This window comes from Leishmania braziliensis, chromosome 29 (genome assembly GCF_000002845.2).
Source record: "Leishmania braziliensis MHOM/BR/75/M2904 complete genome, chromosome 29".
NCBI lineage: Eukaryota > Euglenozoa > Kinetoplastea > Trypanosomatida > Trypanosomatidae > Leishmania > Leishmania braziliensis.
The window spans coordinates 299,974-321,136 of record NC_009321.2 but is presented as its reverse complement, the minus strand read 5'-3'; the positions used below and the strand labels follow the sequence as shown (position 1 = coordinate 321,136).

The following is a 21,163-nucleotide window of genomic DNA, read 5'->3' as shown; positions in this document are numbered from 1 at the left end:
GCCAGCCTCTGAGAGCGTGTCTGTGAATCGACAGCACTGGCAATCGTGCCACTTCAACGAACTTTACTACGAGCAGAATACGTTTCTCGGTGCGTGCGAGCTTGCTTTCTCATGCTTCAAGATGGAACGAAGTCTACTTGGCCAGCTGAGTCTCTTTCTTTCACACCTCTCGCTCTCTCTGCGGACATGAGCACACTTGTTCACCCTTTTCTTTCTCATCTTTATTTCAACTGGTTCTCGTGCAACGCTTTATCTTCTTCTGCCTTCGACTCATACTTTTGGAAAAAGACGTTTTGCGCTAGTTGTGCGCACCTGCCAGGATTCTCCCGCTTTTAACGGAGAGAGTGGTGCGTTTGTGGCGGCTTGTTTCGCATCTTTCGGAATGGACTCTCGCAGCTCAATAGCGCATCTGCCGCGTAGGAGAGACAATGACTTCTTAGTAGCAGACCCAGTGGAGCGCTTTGCGCAAGCACTCGAGCAGTTTGTATGGCAGACAGCCACTTCCTCACCTCACAGCAGTCAAGCAAGCGATGCGCATCTCAGTAACCACTTGACTTGCAGTCCCCCGCCTCATTGCCGCAGCAGAAAGCTTGTGAACTGCGTGCACATGACACACTCATTGCAGAGTGTTTTGAGCGCAGCAGCACCGTGCAACTGTGGCCCGCGTAGTGACAGCGTGACAGAAGCTGGGCTGTACCTTCTGCGCCTCACTCGCGTGTTAGAGGAGCGGGTTTTGGAAGCCGTGCAGCAAGACATGGGGAGCTCTACAGAGAATGAAGCAGAGCTGCCATTATGTGAGGTGCACGCAGCGGCGACGAGTAGCAGCTCAGGGGTGGGAAAGCAATCCTCTGACACAAGCACCATCCGCCGCCGAGGACGGTGTTACAGAGTCCCGGGGACGTCCCTATCTCTGCGGTTCCCCAGGGAGTCTGTCGACCTTCTGCAGACAAAGCTGACGAAAAGCCCCTCGCTTACGGAAGGCGAGACTATGTGTGATCTTGTCCGCTACCACGCTGAGCTGACGTTAGGTCTGCAGCAGACCATGCTTTGGTTTATATGTCGACTTGACACCGGCATCATGCTTTCTTCCGAGGAGGATGGCGGGGCCTTTGGTGTTTTGACTCATCCACGCGCTGTGCAGCTACAATGGATATTTTTCGACGCCGTCGTGCAATCCGTCACAAGCCTTCAGCAGCGGTGGAGCGAGGATTCAGCCTGTACTGGATCTGTTGAGGCGGTTGGCGAGGTGTCTGTTGTGTTGAATGGGCTTGCGCAGGCTGCACAGGAGCTCCGGCACCCTTCACATTTCCCACAGCTGCAGGTGTTTGAGCTTTCTGAAAGCGGGGCAGCACACCGAAGTTCGCCACCGTTCGCCTCTTGGCGGTCTAACTCATCTGCGACACGTGCTTCTAGTGGCGCAAGCACGCCGCTGTACAGCACCTCTCCTCGAGCTCCGACAAGGGCGCCAAATTCAATCAGCGAGTGCCTTGGTGTTGTCGGGGCCGACTACTCTGCAAAGCTCACTGCTCAGCAGCTTTGGTGTGCCCAGCAACTCCTGTCTCAGCGTTTTACAGCGTACACTGCCGCGTGGGAGGTTCTCGAGCGGGCTCGCTTTTTTGTAGAGTCGACTCGCAGCCCAACGCCAACGATGCCCCGCAGCGACAGTCTCCAACAGGTCGCTGCATACGCAGCGGTGCCGTCGCTGGTACCTGCTGTCGAGCTCAAATGCAAGCGTTCCAGCTCGCATGACGGGAGCACGCCACCGTCCTGTGTTACTGCAACGCAGCGAAAGAGTGAGCGACCTTACAACATGCATCAAGAGCTGGGACTCCCTTCCAGAGGTTTGACGTTCATTGAGGAGCGGGCAGCGGCCGAGGTTGATGATATTTCCACTGCCCAGACAGACCTCACAGTTTCCGGGAGCTGCCTCCTCACCGAATCGCCTGGTGTCCTATCAACACCTCCGGTGCCATCTATGTTACTGCCAGTCTCCCGGTGCGTTCTGTGGGACAGCTTTTTAGCATCGCACAGCCTCTCGCCAACCGCAACACTGCTTGCTATTCAGCATCTGACAGCCAGCACGACCTCATCACGGCCACAAGGCGACGTGCAGCATGCGCACTTGGGGCGTCCCAGCAGCCAAAGCGACTTCCTGTGCGAGGTTCCCGCAAACTGGCCAACCGTAAAGCTATCAAAGAAGGATCGCCCTCGTGTTTGCAGCAATGAGACGGAGCCATGCCGTAAGGCGGTCGGCGCACTTGGCTCCGCCTCAGTCCACAGGTGCGCTCACAGTAGCTGACACTAAACAGCCCAACCGTTGCCATTGCCAATGTTCGATCACCAAGAGAGCATAGCCTGACGCACGCCGCCTTGCATGGTGGTGGCTGCTAAAGATAAAGTCAAGGCATTTTTCTTTGACCCTGCCGGACAGCCCAGACATTGTTGACTAACCGCTGTCTGACAGATTATCTTCACTCGATTCTTCTCCTTCCCGGAGAGCTAGACACTTCTCACCCCTCTCCTGTTTTTTTCCCCTCTTGCTTCCTCTGCTATGCCCTGCGGGCACTCACCCCCTCACCCACGTACGAGTGTGTTGTAGCGTGTGTGTGCATGGGGTGGCAGGAGCTCGGCTATGAAACGACCACAAAAAAGTAAGAGTGACAGCGAGGGGATAGGGTGCATTGGTTTCCGCTGATTGTTTCTCTCGTTTTCTCGCTTGCTTTTCTTATTAAGTGTTGCTCGCGCTCTGTCCGTTCCACCTTCCACGCTGTCGCTCTTGCTTCACCTGCAGTAGACCGATGAACACTCACGTGGGAAAGCAGGGGGGGGGGTAGAGGCTGGCTAATGCACCAACTTTCTCATCGTCACCATAGCACCTCGGGCTATTTCGCTTGCACGGGTGTATATATTTCTTCCTTTTCCTTGTGGTTCGTTGTTCTCTCACCTCTCTGATGATAGCGGCGTCACCTCAGTGCGTGTGGTATCAGGTCCCAGTACCAATTCGGTGTGAGAAGCCAAGATCCTGCAGCTTACTCTAGGGTGTAGTTGCGAACTCTTGGCGTCGGCGGGCAGGGCTGGACTGGCGTTGTGCTGGAGAGACTCGAGGTCATCCCGATGTTTGCATCGGCACACTACTCATCGCGTTGACGATCTAACAGATACTGGTGCATCTTTCCCTGGTGATGGCGGTAGGGTTCAGGAAAAGGTGGAATGCATCTGCGACGGCAGATACATAGGAGCGTCCCGTCTGTCGCAGCACATGCGGGCATGGCCATCCGAACGCGCCACCCATGACATCGATAGAAGCAGAAGACAAAGACAGCGGGTCCCCAGACAACAACGCCATCCTGAAGCAGGTCCTCGGATTCTAAAACGCGAGCCATGTGCGCGCGCTCCCAGCGATATCTGGAATGGTGTGTCACAACCAGACAAGGCATCGGGTGGTGGTGGTCAGAGAAGCACGAGTGATCAATGAAAAGGATGTGAGGAGATGCCTACGGATCAGCACCACTGTGGGTGTGTGCGAAGCATGCGGCATCTTCCCCATCTGACTGGGTGAGCTGATGGGGCACTGATGCCGGATACACGACGAGGGCGCTGTGGATTACACCATCGCATCGTCTAGACTCTCACGCGACAGCTCTCCACGGCACATTGTGGGTTGTCACGGCTTACAGCGACTGAAGTGGAAACATGGCATACAAGTCGCGTGCAGGGTCCCAGAAGGCCCTGATGGGAGGCTGGCCGACTTCTTCCTGGGGTTCATCTGGTATACACCTGGACCACCGCCTGTTACCCGAGCGACCGACGCCACCGCCTCTGCTGTAGAGCAGGATCGTGAAGGTGGCCCGCTTAGATCACGGTGTGCAGTCCATGTTAGTCCACCTGGCTTGGATCACGCAGCGCATATGCAGAGAAAGGACAGGAAGAGCCCGCTAGACGTATGGCTCGATTCAGCGGCAGACGGCACGTCCCAGATGACCAGGATGTAGCTGTGGTGCGGCAGGGGGTTGGCGAACTGTGGTTGTCTTCGTGTGCGCTTGTTGACTTGTTTATGGTCGAATGATGCGTTGATAGAAAAAAATGTTCTCTTAATTTCTGCACACGCTGCTTTCGCTTTGCACTGAGTTACTGTTGTTTGCAGGCCTTCGTTCTAGCTCGGAGAGGAGCCCTCCTTTCCGCGCTGTGAAGAAGAAAACTGAAATCAACACTACCCCTGTACATCTGCTGCCGCTGCTGCTGCTGCTCTCCTCTTCGCGCCCTATTAGCCTGCTGCGTCGTCGTTCTCAGTTTGGGCGGCTCGTCAGTTGCTTTTCGAGGTTTCGCTGGCTCTCAGCCGCTCACGCACTCGGCTGCCTGCCTTTGCTGCTTTCTTTTTCACTCGGGTTACACAGTCTTCACTGTTCTCTTCACCTTCGCCGCTTCGCGTCATTGGGCCCGATGGCGTGCGATTCCGCTCGCACGCACACGCACACACACACACACACACACAAGTATGAACGTACTTACTCGTCCCCTCTCCCTTCTCCCCGACACGCGCACACGCCCGCACGAACGAGCACCCTTCTCCCCATTATCCTTACCATAACAGAAAGGAGCTAAAAGCCAGTGTGTGTATATATATATATTTTTTTCTGTTTTCTGTTTCTACCGCCTGTGGCAACTTCGTGTACCATTTTTCGGCGCTGCTTTTTCTAGCGTTTTGGGGGTTTAGGTTTACGCATGCCCTCCCAGAAAAGTGAACTGCGGTGGTTTGTTCTTTGATTTCTCGACTGCACTGGACGACTCTTTCTCTCTCGGTCTTCACCAAAGCAACCGCTTTAAGCAGTGTCTGAGTGCATCATGTCTGGTTTGCCCAACGGCACCATCCCAGCTGACTTGGAGAAGTCCATGCTGGAGATCATGCACGATGTCGGTCTCAGCACACTGAGCAAGAACACTCTACGCCGGCGTCTGGAGGCCAAGTACAACATGGACTTTACGCCGCTCACTGCAGAGGTAGACCGGTTAGTGGGCAAACTGATGACGACTCCTGAAATTCAGCGGGAGCTGGCCAAGATTCAGAAGGAAAAGGAGGACGTCAGCGCCCGCCGCTCGAAGCGTGGGCGCAGCGCCAGCAGCGCCAAGAAGTCCAATGAGAAGGCAAGTAAGCGTGATAAGAAGAAGAAGCCGGACGACTACCCCAAAGGCGCCCTCTCTCCGTACATCATTTTTGTGAACGAGAATCGAGAGAAGTTAAAGGCGCAAAACCCTGATATGAAGAACACCGAGCTCCTTGCGGAGATGGGCAACTTGTGGAAGAAGATTTCTGAGGCAGAGAAGAGCCGCTATCAGAAGCTCTCAGATGAGGACAAGCTGCGTTACGATCGCGAGATGGCGGCTTATATCGCTCGCGGCGGTGCTGTCTTCAAGCGCGGTGGCAAGAAGGCAAAGGCTGTGAAGGAGAAGGATCCTAAAGCACCGAAGCGTGCACTGACCGCGTACTTCTTCTTTGCCAGCGACTACCGTTCCAAGCACGCCGACGTACCTGCGAAGCAGCAGATGACCGAGGCCGGCGCGGCGTGGGGCAAGATGTCTGCCGATGAGAAGAAGCCGTACGAGGAGCTGGCTGCGAAAGACAAGAAGCGGTACGAGGCGGAGTGCGCAGCTCGCGGCTCAAAGCCCTCACTGCCGAAAACTGCCGACTCTGCGTCGTCGTCTTCGGCAGACTCAAGCAGCAGCGACTCGGACGAGAGCGACTAGACGCGGGCATGCTGCGCGATGGTGAGGATATCGATGACCACCTCTTTCCCCCTTCCTCCCTTTCTCCAAGTTTCTCCTCGACGTTTCGTACTTGTCTTCACTGATCCCAAGCGGGGCTACTTTGTGTTCAGATATTATTGCAGAAGGTGATACCGGCGCATAGACAGCACATCCTGGATGAGAGGGAGGGAGACTACGTGGTTGAGAGGTACGGAGAGCACGTGGAGGGTAGGTGCACAGTAGGCGAAAGCACTCCGAGGATCCCTCTTTTTCATTATGATGTCGTTCCGCGTGCACCTGACCACACAGGTACCCCCTCTGCATTCTGATGAGGTTCAACCACGTTCTCCTTTTTCTTTGTGTGGCGTGGAGGAAAATGTGCGGCGGAGAGTCTGAGCGCCGCGACGCAGTGCCCCGCCCTCCGGAGTTAAATTTTCGTAGCACGGCGGCGCAAGTATCTCTTTCATCTCCTGCCTGCGGTTTGTCCTCTTTTTTCCTTTTCGTGATTCCCTTCTCCTTTTCTCTCTTCTTTTCCCCCTTTTGTCGTCGAACATAACGCAGCCAACTCGGTAAATGTGTCTTTTATTTTCACTTGGTGAGCTCTAGAATGCAGACGTGCCCGTCAACTCCGCCATAGACCCCCCCCTCACTCGCCCTTTGCGAGTGTCTTTTTCGTTGTTACACTTCCTCCTACTTCCTACTGTTTGTCCCCTCCCCGTCATGTTTGTAGCTTTCTGCAGAGACACCTGTGACCCCAAGCTGGACTGTGACAGCGTTTCGTCGAGAAGCAAGTGACGTGAGCGAAATTGACTTTCTCGCAGCTTCCTCGCCGCATTTCTTTTGTTTTTGTTTCCCCCCTCATCTCGTTTTGCGATGAGCTTAGGTGAAGCGGGTTGATTTCTTTGCCACCCTTCTCGCACTGGCCACGCCCATGCGTGTTCGCTTCTCTTACCTCTCTACCTTTACAAAGTCGCTTGATAGGTTACGATGTGCGCAGCCAGCGGCAGCGATGGTGGCATGTAAGAATGGTCGCAAATCAAGAAGCAGAGCAGAGGGATCACTGGTATCGTACGAATATATTTGACTCTGAAACGAATGTGCCACTTCGCCGCAATCGTCTAAGGGAGATGGCTGGGCGACTCTCGCTAGGGAGGCGAGCGGAGTGCCATTCCTTTCCCCATTTCCTGTTTCTGCTCGCTTCATGTGTGTTTGCAGGGGTTTCCGCGGGTTGAGGCACGAAGAGGATGTCTGCACCGCGAAGAGGCAGCCGAAAAAAAGAGGGACGCGCGAAAAGGGTGGGAAGGACGCCGATAAGGGGAAGCAACGAAGAAAACCCCGTCAGCACAGTGCAAGGCACGGCACCCACTGTGCCTCACTCTCTTAACTGCAAAGAGGGAACGACAGCAAAAACGAAAACAAGGCGGCCGCGTGTTAGGCGTTGGCAGGGGTGACCTTCCACAAGGCACACGTTGCATTGAGGGTGGGTGGGTAGGACTGTTTACCCCGCTCACCTGAAAAGAGAAGGTGTAGCGGCAAGAACAGGGCAGGAGACAATGCTGTGGGGAGTGGCGCTGGGGCAGTGCGCACTGCAGGCGCGGACAGCCTCCCCCTTCTTTTCTGTGTGCCACATGCCGTCTCGCCTTGCTTCCGCATGTCTTGTGCTCGCCAGCAAAGCACGTAAAAAGAAAGACTGCGATGGCGTGTGCTCAGCCTCGTCACACTTCCACCGGCAAGTAAAGAAAGTAGGGGGTTTACAACCGCCACCTGTTTGCTCTATCTCACTCTACCGTTCTCATAGTGTGCTCTTCTACCTTTTCCCTATTCGACAAGAGGGCTACTGCGTGGACGTCGCCCATAAGCACACCCCCACTCTGTTTCCTTCCTTTTACATCACAAGCAGACTTTGCACAGAAGTAGTGCCACAGAGTCTCGCTAAGAGTGGAGCAGCCGATTCGGTCATCTTTGGTTCACTGACTTGCATCGGGAGAGAACGGCGCGCGTTGAGGTAACGTCTCCATCGACAGAGAGGAGCGAAGGAGTGTCTGCGAGAGTGAGTGATTCACCGGAACAATACTGCTCTGAGCTCCTTGTAAACAACGCGCCCATTTTAGACAAAGTCAACTCACCACCTGTGCACAGCGCATTGCCGCCGTATTCGAGTGAACGTGTTTTTGTGTGCCTACCCGTTGCCGACAAATCAGTTTTGCACAAGACTCCATCTTCTTTTTCTTCGCTATTTCGATTGCTTCTTGAGGCTCACCATGTCCTGCGAGCACATCGATCCGAATGACTTCCACAGTCCTGCGGCAAACCAGTACACGCTGAACTGCCTGGAGGAGTTGGCACGGAGCCCTAAGTTCAGATCCTATGTGCGACACGTAGAGTACAAGGAGCGGTTTTATCTCACATGGTTCCTCGCCCCCTTCACCCTATTTGGGATTCTCTACTATCACCTCGTGATGTTCGGTGAAGAGGGCATCAACCTCTTCATGGACCAGTCAACGAGGTCATCTGTGTCGCTTTCGGCACCGCCTGCTGGAATGGTGGCTGCTACGATGCTCATGCTGCTGTTCGCCGTTCCGTGCATCGTGATCGCACCTTTTGTGGGTTTCTTTGAGGAGCCGCACCGTTGGCAGTCCCTCGTTACGCTCGCCTTCCTCACGCTTGTGAATATGACCATCGTCTCCTTTGGTGGAGGGCGCTTGCATTATCCGCCGTTCGTGACAACAGTGCCTCCTGTGACGGAGCTGATTGTCTCATGGCGTCCCATGGATGTCGCTGTTGTCCTTCTCCGTGACATCTTTGTGCGCCGTGCCTTGTGCTTGCAGGGCTTTCTTCTGGCTGGCTGCGCCGTTGCTTTTTGGCAGAGCAGCTTCTGGGATCGCACGTGGCATCCTCCGCTGCCGTTGGTGACGATTCCGATCGCCGTCGGTCTTTCAGGGATTGGGTGGTGGATGACAGTGCAGAAGGCTGTGCCGCTGTTTCTCACCGCGGATGGCCGCCCCACTCCTGTGGCCGAGGGGCTGCATTGGTCTGTGGTGCAGTCCGATCCTGCCGGCGCAGCAAGTCTGTGCCTTACGGTGGTCAAGGAAATCTTTCGGCAAGTCGTGAGGGACGCGGCCCCTCTGTGGCAGCAGCCTCAACTCCCCATGGTGCTGCAGAATCCTTCTTCGTGCGTGTCACTTTATCTTGCCGCGGCGTCCATGACGCTCGTTCACGTCTTCATCCTCCTCGCAAAGCCTGTGGTGGACTTCGTGTTCGGGGCTTTCTTCTTTGTCCTCCCTACGGACCCGACACTGTGGGGTCTCGCGCTGATTGGAACGATTGGTGGCGCCGTTACTTTGTGGCGCATGAATGATGGGTTAGTATACGCGCCTCACATCGTTGGTCTTTGCGCAATCACCTTTTCGCTTTTGTTGAACGGTTTTTGCGCCTAACGTCGCGGCGTGTGCGAAAGCGTCTCTGTTGCTACGTATAGAAAGAACGTGAGGGGACCCAGGGCGGTAGTGGCCATGCGAAGGGGGGAGGGGGGTGGGAGGCGTCAACAGGACTGCGTGTCTACGTTTGTGCGTGGTTGTCTGACGTGTTACAGTGCACCCGTGGCCACCCCTTCTTTTCTCCTCCCCTCTTCCAGTTCTCTGGACCCTTCCTCCTTCGATAATACATGTCCTCCACGCACCTCCCTCTCTCTCCGTCATGCGAAGCAGGTGGAGAAGGAGGGAGGGGCAGTGCGGACAAGGGAAGGCATCGGGTATGTGCGTGCGCATACGTCTCTGCGCTTCACGGTGATAGGCACTCCACGCCAACACCGACAGAAAGTGAAGTGACTTACGAATAGCAGCACACCGATCTCTCTACAGGCTCAGACTGGCCAGTCACTAACGCAACCTCACATACAAAAAAAGAGAACCCAACTAACACCGAACGCGTGCACACCTGTGGGGGCCCGTTGCACACACGTGAGCTACAGCAGAGAGATGGGAGAGGAGGAGAAGGGAAGACACATCACCTCAGTGGCCGACAAACCGTGTTCCTTCCTCTCTTTCCTACGGGCGTGTGTGTCTGTATGTGTGGATCTGTAGGTGTGGCCGTCAGTGTGCGGCATCATAATTACCTACACCATTGCGGGAGACCTTTGTGCGTGTGCTGTGCTGCGTGAGGTCTCCTTTCGTTCTGCATCTTCCCGGCCTCCGCGCACTCCTCCGGGGCGGTTTTCTCTCTTCAGGGGAGGGGGGGGGGAGGCGGCACTTATGCTTTTATTAACACGCATGAATCGGCCTTCTTTTTCTCAGTTTGCTACTTTGTTCCCATCCTCTTCGCTCTGCTGGCCTTCCGACGGTACCACGTCCATGGACACCTACCCCCCCTCCCCCCCACCAACGCGCGCTCACATACCCATCTAAAAATTACTCACACAGGCCGGGTCTTTCTCTGGAAGCCGCCAAGACAGGGAGAAGGATAATAGGAGGCGACAAGTGCCTCGGCTACAACCAGACAGGGTCTATAGGCAAAATTAAGCGTACAACTGACTTAAAAGCTCGCAGGCAGTCAGGCAGACAATTCTACAGGCTCGCACTCCGTCCTTCCTTCTTGGCAAATTTGTAAAACTCAACTTTTCATTCACCTGCACGTTCGATGGACAGCTTCGATACGGGCGCCACCCTCGCGAGTGCCTGTAGCTCCGTGGGTGCTGCGTACCCAGCTGAGGCACAGTCTCTCAAAGCGGCAGCTGATGGTGACACATCTGACAGTTCAGCCGGCTCGCCGCTGGCCGTTGGGGGGCCGCTTCAGGCCGGAGAAGGCGAATCATCTGTAGCGGACACCTGCAGCACTATGGGCAAGGAGGCAAGCGATGATGCAGTGACGGGCAACAACGAGGGCGATGCCGCGGCCGATTACGCTGGGGCAGAAGACGACAAGATGTACCCGGAAGGGGACGATGGAGAAGAGGAAGACGCTGAGTACGTGGAGGAGGACGCGGAGTATGAGGAGAAGGAGCACTCGGACGAGGAGGCGTACGAGCCAGAGGAGGCCGCCGCGGACGCCTCTGTCACTCCCTCCTCCGTCTCACCCAAGCCCCTCATAATCACCGTAGGCACGCGGCAGTACAAGGCCTCTGCCTTTGTGAAGAATCGGGGCCTCTCTTACGTTCCAGGGAGGCTCAAGTCCAACCCGAAGGCCACCTTTGAGCCCTGCACCACCAACGCTCCACACAGCATTCTTGACTGCCAGAAACTCCACCTTAACAACCGTGGTGTCCTCGTACGCGACCGGTTCATTCGGCTGAACATGCTTGTTGACAACCCTGGGAAAAAGACACTCCTGCACAACCCAGGGAGGTCTCATAAAATGCGCATCTGCCGCCGCGATGTGGAGCCTCAGAAGAGCGAAACCCACAGCCCGGCCACCTGCTCCGACCTGCACCTCCTGCCCGAGATTGTGTTTGTCGGTATTCCCGGACTGAGGACGGCCTACTTCGAGGCCGAGCTGCGTCACAACCTTGCCTTTACAAAACTGAAGGAGGCGCCGTGGGAGACGCAGTGCGGGACGTGGTGCCGTTCAACGCGCTCGCATGTGGTCACCACGTGCCGGTTCCTGCATTACAATCGAGGTGATAACTACACTGAGAAGCCGACTCCGCCCCACCGGCCGTTGGCCGCCATTCCCGATCTCACGCCGAGCCGCCCTCCACAGGTGACAGACTTGAGCAGACGCGGCCGCGGTCGTGGCGGCCGTGGTGGTGGTCGCGGCCGCGGAAACTGCCGTGGTCGCGGACGTGGGGGTCGTGGGGCGGCAGCGATACCGCTTCCGGCAGCCTTCCAGCCCGGCTATGTTGCACCCTCTCAGGATAGCTCCTCACCAGCGAGCTCAATTACAACCGGGTCGAGCGGCGCTGCAAATCGAATGAAGCATTCCCTCGACGCATTAGAGGCGACCGGCTGGATGACCAACAAAGGAGATGATGGCAGCACGATTAATTACTGGATACTCAACGTGCTGTTCGTGCTGTTAGGGGTCTTCGTTTTTCTCCTCGCTGTAGCGCTTCGCCGGGTGAATGAACCCGCAGCGGCAGCGTCGTGATGCGTGAATGGTTGCGTGGGACTGGCCAGCGTTTCCCTAACGCGTGGGTGTGGGAGTGGGCTGTACGCTGCTAATGGCGCATATGTGGACGTTTAAGATTATTTTCATGTGTTTAATCATAACGGGTCAAGTCAGGTGATGTTAGCGTAGGAGGCATGGCGCTTGCACCCACGGACATACGAACACCCACATTCACACAGTCATGCACAAACAGGCGATTTCGACGCTTCCCTTGTTGCCCACTTGAGCGCAGGACTTTGCTAGATGCCCATTCTTCTCGTTGTGGGCAGTCCGAAGGGCACCGTGCTGCTGACGAGGGGAGTTGTGGTGCGGTGGTAAGCGTGGGAGTGTTGGGCGCTGGGTATGGCATCTCTTTCCTCCTTCGTGCCCTTGGCTGTCTTTTTTTTTGTGTTCCTTGCTGTGTGCGTGTCTGCGTAGGCGATCGTTCTTGAAGCGCACAAGTGCAAAGGAGTGGTAATGTTGCTTGTAGAGTAGCTGCTGAGGGCACCGTTGCTCGAAGCGCGGACAACAGCACTGTTTGCGTGAGTAAAAAAATGGTGACCACATCGCCTCACTCCCGCTTTCTCCCCGCTCTCCCCCTAAGGAGTGAAACTTCTACAGCGAGCGGAAGTCGCGACTCGCCACGGTTAAACGGTCCTTGCAACGTATCTGCCAAGGTGCTCAGATTCACTACTCACTCCTTGGAAATATGCCTTGCAAAGCTCACACGCGAGGACGGTAGAGAGGCTCAAACCCTGCAAGTTCTCTTCGTCGTAATATTTTCGGTTTCTTTTGTCATCCAGCATTCTGAGCTGCGGACGTGTCATGTGATGGCCGAGTCTAATCGACGGACTCACTTACCTTATCGACCTCTTTATCCTCACCTTTCACTCGCTTCCATTACCTCGTACCCTGTCCTGTTACGTGAACGCTGAACACGCCCTGAATGGGTGGAGCGCATCCACCACAATCCTCACTTCCTCTATCCATCACTGCCTTTCAACCTGGCTCTTTTTTTTTCTCACCACTGCTGCGGTTGCGGTGCCAAGTGTTTTGCCGCCTCCACTTCTCCGCATACCTCCCCCCCCCCCACACACACACAAATTGCTCCACAAAATCTTCTCTCTCTTTCCCTCCCACTTCACTCTCAGTTATTAGCCCCTCTGTATTTCTTGTCTCGTTCCTTTTGTTGTCTGCCGCGCTTTTACTCCCTTCTTTACCTTCTCTTCATTGGCTGAGGTTTATGCACATACGTTTCTCACGCCCTTCTTTCGTTTCCTCGCTTGATACTGTTCTCGATCGTGTGCTGTGACGTACAATGCGGTGCTACACCAAGTTTCTGCTGCTCGTGGCGGTCGTGCTCGTCGTACTGCTGGCCACCACGTTGAGCACTCTCTACATCGTGCCGAGGAACACACCGCTTCTCAGCAACCGTTTTGTGGCGGAGATCAACTTAAAAGCGAAGGGTCAGTGGACCGCCTCGGCTGATAATGGACACCTGGTCAGCGGCAAGAGTGATGAGGAGTTGCGCAAGCTGATGGGTGTGCTCAACATGAGCACCGCGGCTCTCTCTCCCCGCATCTTCTCTGCGGAGGAACTGGCACAGGAGTTACCAACATCGTTCGACTCAAGCGACAAATGGCCCAAGTGCCGGACGATTAGCGAGATCCGTGACCAGTCGAACTGCGGTTCGTGCTGGGCCATCGCCGCGGTGGAGGCTATGTCGGACCGCTACTGCACAGTCGCCGGCATTACGGATCTCCGCGTCTCGACTGGACACCTCCTCTCCTGCTGCTTTGTATGCGGCATGGGTTGCCAGGGTGGCATCCCGACGATGGCGTGGCTGTGGTGGGTGTGGGTGGGTCTAACGTCCGAGGTCTGTCAGCCCTACCCCTTCCCCCCGTGCGGTCATCACACGGACGGTGGTAAGTACCCAGCCTGTCCGAGCACCATCTACGACACCCCCACATGCAACTCCACCTGCGCGGACTCCCATACGGCGTTGACCAAGCACAAGGGCGAAAAGTCCTACAGCCTCCGTGGCGAGCGCGAGTACATGATCGAGCTCATGACCTACGGCCCCTTCGAGGTGGCCTTCGATGTGTACGCCGATTTCGTCTCCTACAAGAGTGGCGTGTACAGCCACACCACTGGCGAGCGTCTCGGCGGACATGCTGTGAAGTTGGTTGGTTGGGGCGTCCAGAACGGCACGCCGTACTGGAAGATCGCCAACAGCTGGAACAGTGATTGGGGTGACAACGGCTACTTCCTGATCAGGCGCGGCACCGATGAGTGTGGCATTGAATCGACCGGCGTTGCTGGTTTGCCCTCACTGAAGTAGCCACCGCAGCGACTCAATACCACCCTCCGCAGGGCCCTTCGCAGACAGACCTTATCAAGGCACTTCTCGCTGTTTCTATCTTTTTCTCGGGCTATACATGTGCCTTCTGTTCTGCTCTAACGTGCTTGCTACAAATATATTTTTCCCTTTCCCTCTGGATGCTTCACGACTCTCTCTCTCGTCTCTCTCTCTTTCGGTTTCATATTTATCAGCATGAGCGGCTATCTTTTCTTAAGCAAAGGAGTTCTTCGTCTCTTTGTAGTTGGACATTTTTCTCGTCACCCCCTTCCTGAGGGGGAAAATGTAGCGAAGCTCCACGACCAAAAAAAAACAGCTCGATACACTTTGACTGACGGACATCTGTGTGTGCGTGTTCTGCAGTCTTAAACCGCACTCTGTTGCGTTTTGCTTTATTTTTCAATTTGACCTCATCAACCCGTGTCTATGGCCTTTCCCAGTCCTCGCACCTCATCTTTGGTTCTCTTTTCTTCCGATACCTGAACAACAGGTGATACCGCGAGTGATTCCTAGTCGGGCTCACACAGCTGTTCACTCGCCTTCCCACCCACCCACACCCACGCACACGCACACACACACACCCATCCAGGAAGATGAGGCTAGGTGGGCGTCTGTGTTCTTTCGTGTGTGTTCGTGACGCGTCGAGAGACAGGCGCGTCAGAGCTGAAGTAGAACGACAAGGGGAGGGAGAGAAGCCACGTCTGTGGCAGGCGGCGTGACACGGCCGGCTTGACGGCGTACACCCAACAAACAAACAAACACAAACACGCACGCATACACACAAGCGGAAGAAAATCGTTGAACGGCGACTTTCCGTTTTCTTCCTCTGCCTTTTCATACCCCCTTTTTTCTCGCTCCTGCGCTGTGCTGCGTGTTGCGCGTTGCTTTTCTCTTCCCGGTACATATTTTCGAATCCTAAGAAAGGAAGCACTTGTGTTGTTGTCCTTGCTTGCAAGAAGCGTATACAACCACACAGGCTTGTTTGCCCTTTCTGCCCCTTATTTCTCTCTTTCCCCTTCCCCCTTTACTGCGTCCACGTGCCCAACACACAAACATTTCTTTTTTCTTTAGCGCTTCTTTTGCAGTCATTTCTCTTTCATGGTTTTGCTTCCACGTCGCCGTGTGTTTGGGAATTGCGCACCTCATGGGGGTAAGCGCTTCTCGTAGACGGGTGATGGTGATGGTGCTGGTGAGGGGGACGGCCAGTACCCCTCATCCCCGTGTTTCGAAGCTCGGCGCGGTTGGTGGAGAGAAATCAGAGATTTGCTCACACTTTGCTGGGCTTTGACTGTCTGGCAAGTAGCAGCCGCCAAGCAAAAGGATTTTCTTTCTATAGCTCAGAGCAGAGCAGTCGAAATGCAGTCTCACGGTTGAGCAACCCCCTCCTCGAACTTGCATGACCTCTTACGTCTGCCGTCTCCTTCGCTCGCACAGCATGGCAGCTACAGAGCGCACTTCACTCGGTGTACGTTCTCCTTTCTTCTCCTCGTTGAAGACGGCACGCCAGCTAAGCGAAAAGGGCTTTGCTCATTTCATCACCAGTTGTCACCCGGCAAAGACCATCTCAGTTCAAATGTGTCAGCCACCAGAGTCGATAGCAGACGAATGCAAGCGTTGTCTTGCAGTCCTTGAGAAGTAAAGGAGCAGATTACACCGCAGAGGAACTGAAGGCAGAGAATGAGGCGGTACTGGCGGCCCTCTCAGCGCCGAGGCAACCCGAAGCAGGCATGAGAAGCGTGAAGTACCTCGTGATGGAGAGACGTATGCGCAAGCACCAGCTACAAGTCTACCCGTGGCTGCAGGAGCCGATAACGACTGAACCACGTGGGCAGAAAGGGAACAGCAACGTTTCAAAGGCCCGCAGCTCGCGAAGAGCCAGAGGAGAGCTTCATGAGTCTCGCCCACCAAGGCCATTTGACCCCCATGGCGGTGAGGCTGAGCTAGTGCGTGCTCTTCTCAAATGACCTTGAACGAGGCAAGCTACGCACTGATGCACGTGATCCTCCACTTCAGCACTGATGACGCCATCAAAACGCATCACTGGCTTGTGGCCAGCCTCTGAGGCAAGTGACACATTGACTTCCCGCAGTGAGCGAGGTGCCAGACTGCAGTATCCTTTTTTCTCCGCAAAGTGGCGCGAGCTCAACGCATCCCCTCTTACAGGCTGAAGTGAAGGCAGCAAGTGACGGCCTGGTTGGCGGCGCGGAGAGTGCCGTGGCAGGGTTTCACAAGAAACTGGAGGACAACGTATTGCTTGGTGGCGGGCACATATTCTCGTTCACAACGCCCAAGGGAACCAAGCGGGCATGGCAGGCGTACGCGAGATGGCGAGGCAGCTGAATGCTCTCACATCTGGTCTGGTTGACAAGGTGAACCACCAGATCAAAGGCTCTGAGGGCAAACATGCGGCAAAGCCAAACCACGCTACGGCTACGCCGGTGGTTACTCTAGAGCTGCGCTAACAGGGATCGTATCCGAGGTGGGAGCGGCTGCCGAGGCGTATTCCGCGGAGGCAGCGCTGAGGAACAGCAAAGCGAACCCATGCGAGGAGCACCAGCAGCAACACCCCTCAAGCGAAAGCGGACGCTGGACTCCGCGTTGAGTGGCTCGGAGAGGGACAGCGCAGGAACAGGCCAATGGGAGATGCTCACAGGAGGTGGCGTGTCGCACAGGAAGCGAGCAAGTCGCGAGCTGGATTGGTCTTCGCCAAGATTCCATGCCAACACCACCCGATTGCAAGTGCACGCGACTGGCCACCCTCACGGCAGATCCGACCTGGGCGGCTGTACACCAAGCCAGCACCGACGGAGTGAAGCTACTGCATACCCCCGCACTCGCGGCATCACGGGCTAGCCGGTATTCTAACCCGGTATAGCACTTCCAGCAAAGTACGACTGCGTATTTTCTACTCAGCCCTCGTCCTTCCTCGTCCCACGGTACGCACGCATGCCCTTCTCGAGAATCGTGACACAACTGCCTCTGACCCTTGCCAAGTGCATGGCTCAGCAGGGCTTTAGCGATGGCTGCAGGTTCTTCATGTGGGCCTCTATATTATCAGGCGCACTAGACAACGCGATGCGACAGTCCCACACCGCACCATCCAGCTTGGGCCCGTTCGTCCACGAGGACACCCCAAGGAAGCCTCGAAAGAGAGAGATGGTCGTTATCAGACTCATGACTCCTCACTGCCACAGTTGCGCCAAACCGCAGCACTCGGGCTGGAACGCACAGAGGTGCTGACTGTGAGGTTCGAGGCCGTAGTGCCACTAAAGAAAAGGGTGAGTCGAGGGAGAAGTGGACAGACGGAATATGCGAGTGCGCTGGGGAGCGAGAGAGAGAGTCGCTTGGTGAGGCACGACCAGCAGGGAGCGCCCGTCTCTTCTTTCGCTACCGAACTCTCCACACTTCGCCGGAGGGAGACAAAAGCGAGAAGAGGACTCAATCACAGGCGCTCATGCGGAGTCGACACAATTTTCAAACAGACCTCAGCATACACGCGAGTCTTTGACTTAACAGAAAGCGCAAAGCCTCGCACATGAGCATCTCACTTTCGAGGTGTAGCGGAGAGACTGCATCTACATGGTAACCACCGTGCCTTCTTTCGCTTCTTCCCCACCGCTCACGCTCTTGTTGAGCAGTGGTGGCAGTGGCGGCAGTGAGGCTTCTGTCCAAACGAAACACTTCCGTCACCGAAATACTTCCCTGCGGTTGCGGGGCTCATTAATGGCATCAACATCCACCCGCCCCTTTTACCTTCTCCCACCTTCTTCTCTCACAACCGCTATCACTTTCGAGCCACTGTTTTTCATGAATATCAACAGCACCGCCCTTTTTATTTTCCCCTTGCGTGCAGGCACGATTACAGTGGACGTGAGCACCACGAGGAGGAGCAGCACAGGGTAGCGCAACAGCGTTTACCGGCTGCAGCTGTCTGCCGAGGAGTCTCTTGGCTTGCTTTTTATTTTCCTTCGTAGCTTTCTCTTTCTTCTCCCGCTCTGCTTCTATTCGCTCTACGCGATTCCTAACACATTCATAGAGACGCCCCCCTCCCTACCTTCACCTCCTGACATCCGTACAAATTTATTGACGCTGCTTCGGGGGGCGCAGCACCCTTTCTTTCCCTTTCCCTTCGATAAAACGAACGAGGCGCGGATACCGTGATCCTCCTAAGGGGGAATTAATTTAAGGACACCGGAGAACTCAAAGCGTGGCGAGAAAGAGACATCATTTGAGGCTGACACGTGTCCACGCCTAAAGGACGCCATCTCAAGCTAGCCAGTGTAAGTGAGCGCCTCAGCAAAGTGCACACTGTAGACGGGCTTCTCTTGAGAGACACGCTTGCGTGCTGTGGAGAGTCCATAAAGGCGCATAGAGCGTATTTCCGCGTGGAAACAGCAGAAGGAAGGTAAGGGCCTTGATCGAAGGTATCGTCCGAGAAGCGGAATAAGGCTAGCAGAGCGTCATCTTCTGTTTCGTGCTTTCAACCATGTTCAGCGCTTCTTATCCGGCACCACCAGTCACGTTGAGAGGCAACTATGCTGCAGCGGTGCAGCAGACCTCCAAAATCAATACTGCGGCCCACTCGATCAGCCGCACCGTTGTTGTCGGCGCGGCTGCGGTGGCCTTTGGCGCTTCTGCAGTCTTTGGCAGCTCTCTTCTCTATGCGTCTTTGCACAGCGCGGAGAATGCAGCATCTGGAGCGAGCACCAGCCCGTCGTGGTGGTCGAGCCTTGTGCGACGTCTGAGGTTCCGCAGTTGTGGTAATGATGAGGATGATGACGCCTTCGCCAGCGCCACAGGCGCAGAAAATTTGTTCGACAAAGAGAAGGTCAAGGCCCGGCAGAAGCTCCCGCGCGGCAAGGCAAAAGGCACAACACGTACTCAGACAACCTCTGCCACTATCGCTTCTGCGGGTGACGCCGCTGGCGCAGATTCAGCGACTTTACCGAAGCTTGCAGGGTCCGCGCAGTTCGTTCTGGATGCAAAGGAGGAGCTCAACATGCTGGCCAACGCCGAGGAAATTCGGGAACGAGAACATTACATCAAACTGATGCGCGCACTTTTGCAGCGCGAGGCAGGCGTCGCGTACGATGACGACAACGACAGCACCACTAGCTCCGACTCCACAGATGTATCACTGAATTATCACCTGGCCACCGCGATGGAGGGGAACGCGCGGGATGAACTGCTGATGGCCTTCTCCACCTACGGCAACCTCAGCGGCGACACCGTGTACAGCAGTTTGACTCGGGACGCCGGAGACGAGAGTCCAGCAGACTTGCAGCTGAACATTATGATTAAGACCCTCGAGTATCTGGACATGTCGAATGAGCGCGAAAAGCTGCGAACTCGCCGCATTGCCATGTACCGCGAGACCGGCCGTGCCACGCCTGTCTCCTCGCTCGATGCGGCCGAGGGAGGTGAGGATGACGGCGAACGCGATGGAGACGAAGGTGCCATAGTGGACTCAATGCGCTATCAACTCGCTGCTCGCTGCGCCGCCGCCCGTTATGGTATGACCGGGCCCATGGACAAGGGGGTCATCGATGGGGGCGATGAGGAGGGCTACCCGGGCCCCATGGGGCGGCAGGCGCAACGCTTCCAGTCAATGATGGTGTGCCCATCGAAGATGAAGATGCCAGCGGATGACCGAATGAACATTGATCACTCGGTCTTAGATCGCATTCTCGGCGAGGGCCCCACGATGCGGTCGAATCCGGCCATCTCTGGAGCTGCGTCCAACGGCTATGCCGCTCCGTGGGCCAATCGTGCCGACATGATGGAGGACGGATGGGAGGCCGAGGACGACGACGAGGAGGCGGAGCTCATGGCGTATCTGCAGCAGGCGGACAACGCCTTGCACTTTTACTCACGTGAGGAAATGCGACGCGCCAGGCGCGACCCAGCAGACGACATCCGCATTGTCGGGATGGATGACAATGCTTTCGGCAAGGATGACGCGGAGAGTGAGTGGGAGGACGAGATGGACGAGGAGGACATGGTCAACACGGATGAAGAGGACGATGCCCAGTTGGATGAGGAGGACGATCTCGCTGCCGCCACCCCGTGGAGCCGCCGCGACAAGAGGGATTTCGAGAGGGAGTTGTTTGAGCGCATTCGCCACTTGGCGAAGAGCTTCAGCCTCACAGACGCCATGGCAGAGCGGGAGGTGCTGGAAGAGGACGGCCGGAAACAGGCGGCCCGGAAGCAACGACGTGAGCAGGATTCTCACTCTAGCACGAAGGCCGCAGTTGACCCTGCCCCTGCCGCCGCGGCGGACGACATCGCGGAGGACAATGAGGAGTGGGAAGATGAGGCAGACTGGGAAGACGCTTAACGGCACGCCTCTGCAGCCGCGGCCCCCATCCTACAGGGACTGACTGTGCCCTTTCTCCAGCGCCTAGTGCGTTTCTCTTTCTTTTTGAGGCTTTCGCAGACATTAATAGAAGTGCAACGAGGCGCATTCACACCCTTCATGCATGACGCCTCCGCAGGGAACGAAACAAGTGGAAGAATGAGTCAACCCCCCCCCCCCCCCCCCCACACACACACACACATACGCACACGCAGACAAGGGGGGAGGCCCACATTTCATGAGTAGCGTGACAGGACGAGCTGGATGAAGCTGTGAAGTGGAAGGCGGTGTAGCGCGAATACTGCCGCATGGGAGCGAGTGTGCTGACTGAGTACAGCACCAACTTCGCTTTCCTTCCGTCCCTCGTGATCATTATGGGTTATAGTGGACAAGAGGGTGGGACGTGGAAGAACGAAGTAGTTCCTCTGATGCATCACACTGAATGTCTCACGTCATTTCAACATCACCGTGCGTTTCCCACGTTGTCTTGTTCTTGCTGATGCTGTCGCACCTTGGCATTGAAGAGAGCAGCCACTCGCATTCTCCTGCGGCATCGTTTTTCTGCCTCCACGCTTTGCACAGTCTCCCCGCGTTGCACCAGTACCGCGGCAAGGCGACTACGCCGA

At 55.9% G+C, this 21,163-nt stretch overlaps 6 protein-coding genes across 6 annotated transcripts; all 6 read left to right on the top strand.

Moving 5' to 3' along the window:
- Positions 1 to 754: 754 nt before the first annotated feature.
- Positions 755 to 2,299, top strand: LBRM_29_0890 (hypothetical protein, unknown function; the record flags this gene model as incomplete). The annotated part of the gene is made up of 1 exon (XM_003723154.1): positions 755 to 2,299. The coding sequence occupies one exon, from the start codon at positions 755 to 757 to the stop codon at positions 2,297 to 2,299; it is 1,545 nt and encodes a 514-aa protein (XP_003723202.1).
- A 2,543-nt stretch (positions 2,300 to 4,842) lies between these two features.
- Positions 4,843 to 5,742, top strand: LBRM_29_0880 (putative high mobility group protein homolog tdp-1; the record flags this gene model as incomplete). The annotated part of the gene is made up of 1 exon (XM_001566384.2): positions 4,843 to 5,742. The coding sequence occupies one exon, from the start codon at positions 4,843 to 4,845 to the stop codon at positions 5,740 to 5,742; it is 900 nt and encodes a 299-aa protein (XP_001566434.1).
- Positions 5,743 to 8,003: 2,261 nt separating this feature from the next.
- Positions 8,004 to 9,179, top strand: LBRM_29_0870 (conserved hypothetical protein; the record flags this gene model as incomplete). The annotated part of the gene is made up of 1 exon (XM_001566383.1): positions 8,004 to 9,179. The coding sequence occupies one exon, from the start codon at positions 8,004 to 8,006 to the stop codon at positions 9,177 to 9,179; it is 1,176 nt and encodes a 391-aa protein (XP_001566433.1).
- Positions 9,180 to 10,377: 1,198 nt separating this feature from the next.
- LBRM_29_0860 (conserved hypothetical protein) lies at positions 10,378 to 11,823 on the top strand (the record flags this gene model as incomplete). The annotated part of the gene is made up of 1 exon (XM_001566382.1): positions 10,378 to 11,823. One exon carries the CDS (start codon positions 10,378 to 10,380, stop codon positions 11,821 to 11,823), a length of 1,446 nt encoding a protein of 481 aa, XP_001566432.1.
- A 1,318-nt stretch (positions 11,824 to 13,141) lies between these two features.
- LBRM_29_0850 (cysteine peptidase C (CPC)) lies at positions 13,142 to 14,164 on the top strand (the record flags this gene model as incomplete). The annotated part of the gene is made up of 1 exon (XM_001566381.1): positions 13,142 to 14,164. One exon carries the CDS (start codon positions 13,142 to 13,144, stop codon positions 14,162 to 14,164), a length of 1,023 nt encoding a protein of 340 aa, XP_001566431.1.
- A 4,504-nt stretch (positions 14,165 to 18,668) lies between these two features.
- On the top strand, positions 18,669 to 20,519 carry LBRM_29_0840 (conserved hypothetical protein; the record flags this gene model as incomplete). Its single annotated transcript, XM_001566380.1, has 1 exon — positions 18,669 to 20,519. The coding sequence occupies one exon, from the start codon at positions 18,669 to 18,671 to the stop codon at positions 20,517 to 20,519; it is 1,851 nt and encodes a 616-aa protein (XP_001566430.1).
- Positions 20,520 to 21,163: the final 644 nt, after the last annotated feature.